We start from the raw sequence: 5,923 nt of genomic DNA, 5'->3' as shown, positions 1-5,923 counted from the left end.
GCGTCGATTTATTAAAACATCGCAATATCTGGTTAATTATATTAGCATATAAATGGTAAGATGTCAGCTAATTAGTATGTAGTTAAATGCGAGTGCTGTCCACCGGTATGAGACTTGTCACTCCTTCTCCTTCAATTATTATATAATTATATTTGTAATGCGTACCCAGCCCAAGGTGCTGTCTACAAATACGGCTTTATAGGTTTAGTTTGGCAGTAACAATAGCTACCAGTCATGGGTATTATTATTTTTGCTAATCATATTATGTCAGGCAAAAAGACAGCGTTACAACTTATTTATACAAAAATAATGACTTAATTACTAACTTATCAATTTGTATACAGCTGATTCCGATTGTTTGAATGTATGTCGTTTATTGAAGAAGTTGGCAGAAAACGACAAAAGCTCCGACAAAACCAAGGTATTTAAGGTCTCAAATCAACTAGTTTAAATTTAAAATGAAATATATATACATCGATTATTGGAAAATATCGAATTGTGATATAATCTACGTTCGTTTCGTGTGATTTTCTTGTATTATTCTTATTCATATTATTACTAGAGTCAGCTGAAATGTGATATATTTTTCAATAATATAACCCTTATGTGTTAGATATAAATTTATAAATTTAAAATTGTCAAATAGTTTTATTTTACAGGGTGATTTTTAGCATGAGACTCATTTTCTTATAAGTAAAATGGTGATTTTGTAGTGTTATATTTTTTTGAGAAAATTAGTGACTTATCTTTAATGAAATACCCTGTAAACGAAAGGTAACTTAGGTTTAAAATTAGGACGAGAAATGAAGTAATATTAAACTTTATTATAATTAAAAATAGTTGCTCAAAATCGGTTTTCGACCAGTCGAAATTGACAGCGAATTATTTGCTATTTAAAAAATTAATAACATATATACGTTACCGTTTGAAAAGCTCAAGTTCATAGGACATTACATATTAGGGATGGTGTTGTTATTTTATTGAAAACATAGGTAATTTAAATTGGACGAACTGTTAGCTAAATAAATTTAATATGTTAAAGATATTTTTTAAGATATTGATTGGGTCATTGCTGTTAAAAGTAATCCATAGTACAGAGCCTGAAAGTATAAATTGTTTTCAGGATAAAAAAATACTCATGCCATTAGAAGTAAATTTGTACGTTGATGAGTTCATGAAAGTCGCCCAATCTCATGAACAACTGGGATTTCTTACTCTGCGACAGCTATCAGAAGTATTTAATTATTGGAAAACGATGAATGATACATTGAAACTAAAATCAGAACATCTTAAAAGCGGAAAAGGCGGTAATGCACATAAGCCGAACAGGCGCTACACTAGATTTAGACAATTTTTAATTCCTATTTCAATTTTAGAAGGCTATGTATTGTACGTGGCGGAGTTCTTGTTGATCATGTTGGATATTAAACGGCCAGTAAGTGCAATACTCATGTAAAAGGGGGAAAATAAAATCGTTGGATACATTAAAAAGAAAACTTCTAAAATAACCAACTTAAAAAACCGAGCACATTCCAAACCAGCACAGTAAGGAATTACCAAAGTGGGGTTTAGTATCTACAGATTTGCATCAAAACGTTTTCTTCAAACGATTAGAATAAAATTAAAAAAATCTGCAACAGCAGTTGTCTGCCTCTAAGAAAATTTGGCGGTTACTATGGAGAGGTTTGTAGGGTTTTCCTGGTTTCGCTGACTTTCCCTACTTTTAACTCACCGAAGTACCATCTGCAAATAATTTTGGATCTAAAAGTGGTGCTAAACGTAAATCGGTCAACATGAAAAAATGTTATCGTGTCTACAGACACAGAAAAGCAGATTTCCAATTGTTTTTTTTAAATGTAAATTTGTTTTGTGATTAATAACATACTGAATTTAAAGTTGTTAATTCTATAATAGTCTCTAAAATCCACAATTATGGAGCTTAAGTCACTATTTGGATTTTTTTTTTTACACATGTTATAGGTACATGTTAGACCGATCTTCAGACTAATTTTCCGCTCTTAAAACCTAAATAACGCGTAAAAAAATTGAAACAAAAATCTTGAAACCCCCCAGGGGCGGGGGATTGTCGAAACTTGGGTTCAGACACAAAAAAAAACATTATTTTCAAAACCATCTCCTTCTATGCTATAGCATCGATGCTTAGAAGGATTTTCGAGAAAATACAAAGTACAAGCATTAAGTATTTTTATTTATTAAAAACTATGTTTAATATATAAAAAGAACTTTTTCCACACGAAAATAACTAATATGAAAAAAAATGGTTAACAATTTACAACTTAAAAAAAAAAATAGTAAGTGAGTATATTATTGTAAGGGAGATTCAGTGTTCACGGGTAAAAATACAAATAATGTTAAAAGCATTGTACCTAGAGACATTTTTGTGCTTAAGGCCCCTGGATACGGACGATGTTTAAGGAGTTTTGTGTAGGCAATATTTAAGAAAAAAGGGGTTTTAATAAATTTCGACCATGTTAATTAATTTACCGGTTAATTTATATGAGCTTCATGGGTATTATTTTTAATTTAAATCATTTTGTCTACGAGTAAAGCCATTTTAGTTAATGTAATAGTACATTTTTTGTCCATCACACAGGCTGAACCAGTGATCCGATAAGTAATCTGAAAACGGATTTAAATTTGTCATGAAGTTAACTTGAGATCGGTCAGCGTACCTTTTTGATATCTTATTCTTACTACGCATAAAACGTTTGAACATTTTATAAAATTTCAAATTATCCTTCTGTAATTATAACTTGTCATAAGATGGACGCCAAACCACCTATTTAATTTAAGTTTCAAGCAGAGGCAATTTTTTGAAAAATCTTAATTTAGAGCTATAACTATAGTATATTATAATACTTGTTAATACAGTAGGTAATGAGAATTATTTTTGTATAGAATTTTTTAATATAAATTAAATTGTTTTTCTACATCAATCCCATTTTCGTAGTTCTAATACTGTGAAGTTTTAATTGATCAAAAAGCCAAAATTTCTTCAAAATATTGTCATTTATAAAATAAAGAGTCTAGTGATGATTTGTCGGAACAGGATTTTGAAAATAATGCCACAAAACGAGCCTTACTGGTTACTAAGCTTACCAGCATAGCTGATCCTTACTGCTAAACTATGACATTTAATTTTTTTTTAAACAGTCTAACATAAAGCTTGTATTAATACTTTTTACATATGTTATAGGGCAATGGTCTGACCCTAGCACAAATAAAAAAGTTTGGTATTTTGTACGAAGCTCAAAAGACATCCGGTAGAATTGATCCTGCGAAAAGTGAAAAATTGTTCAATGATCTTGGTATAACCGTAAACAACGAATTGAAACTGCTATTTAAATCGGATGGTCAGAATAAAAACAATTTCTTTATTATAATATTACTTATTATGATAAAAAATTGGACTAATTATTAAAACTCACACAGGACGCGTTGGAATATTGTTGATGGATTTAATCATGGCTGCGGCAGAACGCAATAAGATTTTAATGGAGAATGTAATTTCGTTTATAATTTTCTGTTTTATACATCTTAAAGTTATTCACTGCTATATTTGTTATACTATCTCACCTATTATACATTTTTACATTATCAATTTCTTAGGATTTAAGGGTGATAAGTCCAAGCGAGGTCATGTATGCCAGAAACGACTTCAATGAGTTTGACGATAGTAAAGACGGTGAACTGTCTCCTAAAGAGTATGCCGACAACAAGGCATACTTAAACCCTATTTCAAAATCAATGGAACAGTCGGCAAAACCTATTATTAAAAACGTAAACTTTGCGGAATTCTTGGAAATGCTATAGTTTGTTGACGAACATGATAGCGTAGAAGACTCTATGACATCAAGTTTTAATTCCTATATTGATGAATCACAATCTTAAACAATATTTGAAATTATGATATATTATAATAATTAAATATTTGAAATATTTTTATGTATTTATGAATTGAAATATACGGTGTCTAATAAACCTTTTCCGTTTTATATATTATGGATACATATGAGTTCTAACTACTGACAAATTTTCAATTTAAAGGTCCTAAAATTACGCCTAAAAAACTAAAAAACAAAAATACTTGTACCCCCTAACCTAACCCCCTAGGGGGTGGAAAATGGGTATGATTTAAGTTTGATACGTAGATGTCACAGGTTTCAAAACCCAACGACTTTTGGTCGTTTGTAAACGGTTGGTAATGTAGACGAAAGACAAATAACTGTTAGGATTACACAAGTATTTTTCATCACTGTCTTGTATTCTAGTTGACAACTTTTTGTTATTGTGTTCATATCTCTAATAAATTAATTGAATTCGTCTTTATTCTTTAATTTATTGCAGCTAAGAAAATATTATTGATGTACCTTTATTAAATGTAATATTAAGTAATAATTATACATGTTTAAATTAGGTCGATTAATTCACATAATATTTTGTTTTAATATACAAAGAAGTTGTTCGCATTAGCTCTTAGAACATCCGGGTTCTACGGTCATGATAAAAAATAGTTCAAACATTTGAATATGTATCCATACAAACCATACATACTATACAAACAAAAAAACAAAATACGCTAATAAAACACTTGTTTTTTATAAACAACGTGCCCTAAAATATTGTATGGTATTATTTTTAAATTTAGCTATGTATTAAGACATATTATTTTGTACGTAACATTTTTTTATAAAACATAGATTTAGAAAACTTATTATAATACACAGTGAATTTTTCAAAAAAATGGTTACTTTTGGATATTTTAAAATTATACATTAAATTTGTAGATATTAAATCTATTACTACTGTTAAAATTTGAAACTGCCTAAAAAAATTATTCATCGTTGACAGAATTGGTGCTCAGTGACATTGGTTTATTTCACCTAAATTAAAACAATTGTTTTAGCCAGGATTTTGTTTAAGAAAGATCCAAACTTCGATTTATCGAAATTAAAAAAATATGTATTAGACTATAATATATATTTTTATTTATATATATAAATATATACATTTTAGACAATACATAAGTGTGAAAATATCATTTTTGTAACGGGTTTTCTCAAGAAGCACTATTCCGATCTATAGAGCATAGCATGGAGTATATTTAAAGTAATAGAATCATAAAAAAAAGTAAAATCTAAAAGCATAGAAGGGATTTAAACTCGGTCACTGAACCGGTTTCTTCGTGTAGCAATTATTGGATTTTTTACTAATTAACTTTTAATAAGGAAAACCTAAAAAGGGGAAAAATGTACACTTTCATCATTGTCAATCATTAGGTTGCTATGTGTATGTAAATAAACAGTCAACGTGTATTGGAAAATATTTCTATTATATTGTTAATTAGGTACGATACATGAGTATCTTTATTCCTAGACTTACTTTAGGATTTTATACACAGATGTCATAATACTATGTTGTTTTCAACTGCTTTATAATTTGAATATTTAGAAAAGCAAAATATAAGACATTTGTAATAATTTGTGAAAATATTGGTATTTTGAAAATTAATTTTTTTATATACTTGTAGGTATATATTTTACTGTATTTTTCAATACCTTTAGAACTTAATATTGAAAATTTGTATCTTCATCCCGTATACGTCAAATAAACATGAACTTCGTTTTTCCAAATGGAAACATATGTTCTTAGCTCCATAAATATTATGTAGACCGAAGAAAAAAATATTTCAGCGTTTAATTTTTTAATTTTCATCAATCCGATCGACTTTGTAAAGGTAATACATTTACTTATATTTTTTAGGCTGTCCAAAAATACAGTAGCCGTCGTTATCTCGATTAAATTGCAGTTTCAACTGCAATACGTTATAATTATGTTAAATAAATTCAAAAGTATAAATTCATAACAATATTAATTACTAAATTACTCGTTATTTATTTTT

The 5,923-nt window shown here is 28.5% G+C and overlaps 1 protein-coding gene across 1 annotated transcript; it reads left to right on the top strand.

The window, feature by feature from the left end:
• Positions 1-349: 349 nt before the first annotated feature.
• Positions 350-3,912, top strand: LOC126844078 (uncharacterized). The gene is made up of 7 exons (XM_050581932.1): positions 350-421; positions 1,124-1,307; positions 1,377-1,435; positions 3,218-3,374; positions 3,454-3,524; positions 3,631-3,780; positions 3,835-3,912. Exons 2-7 carry the CDS (start codon positions 1,139-1,141, stop codon positions 3,910-3,912), a joined length of 684 nt encoding a protein of 227 aa, XP_050437889.1. The 5' UTR covers positions 350-421; positions 1,124-1,138.
• The last annotated feature ends 2,011 nt before the right edge of the window (positions 3,913-5,923 follow it).

This window comes from Adelges cooleyi, unplaced genomic scaffold (assembly GCF_023614345.1).
Source record: "Adelges cooleyi isolate 19-005CV unplaced genomic scaffold, UGA_ACOO_1.1 ACOO_flye_CR_arks_rails_tigmint_CR_PRNA_612, whole genome shotgun sequence".
Lineage (NCBI taxonomy): Eukaryota > Metazoa > Arthropoda > Insecta > Hemiptera > Adelgidae > Adelges > Adelges cooleyi.
The sequence above is the reverse complement of the archived record's forward strand: the minus strand, read 5'-3'. Positions and strand labels throughout refer to the sequence as shown.

Bases quoted from the DNA above. Each gene is read 5' to 3' on its own strand.
- LOC126844078 (XM_050581932.1), top strand. From the start codon at position 1,139: ATGCCATTAGAAGTAAATTTGTACGTTGATGAGTTCATGAAAGTCGCC. The intron at 3,375-3,453 runs GTCAGAATAAAA...AAACTCACACAG, and splicing joins ACTGCTATTTAAATCGGATG to GACGCGTTGGAATATTGTTG. The intron at 3,525-3,630 runs GTAATTTCGTTT...TCAATTTCTTAG, and splicing joins ATAAGATTTTAATGGAGAAT to GATTTAAGGGTGATAAGTCC.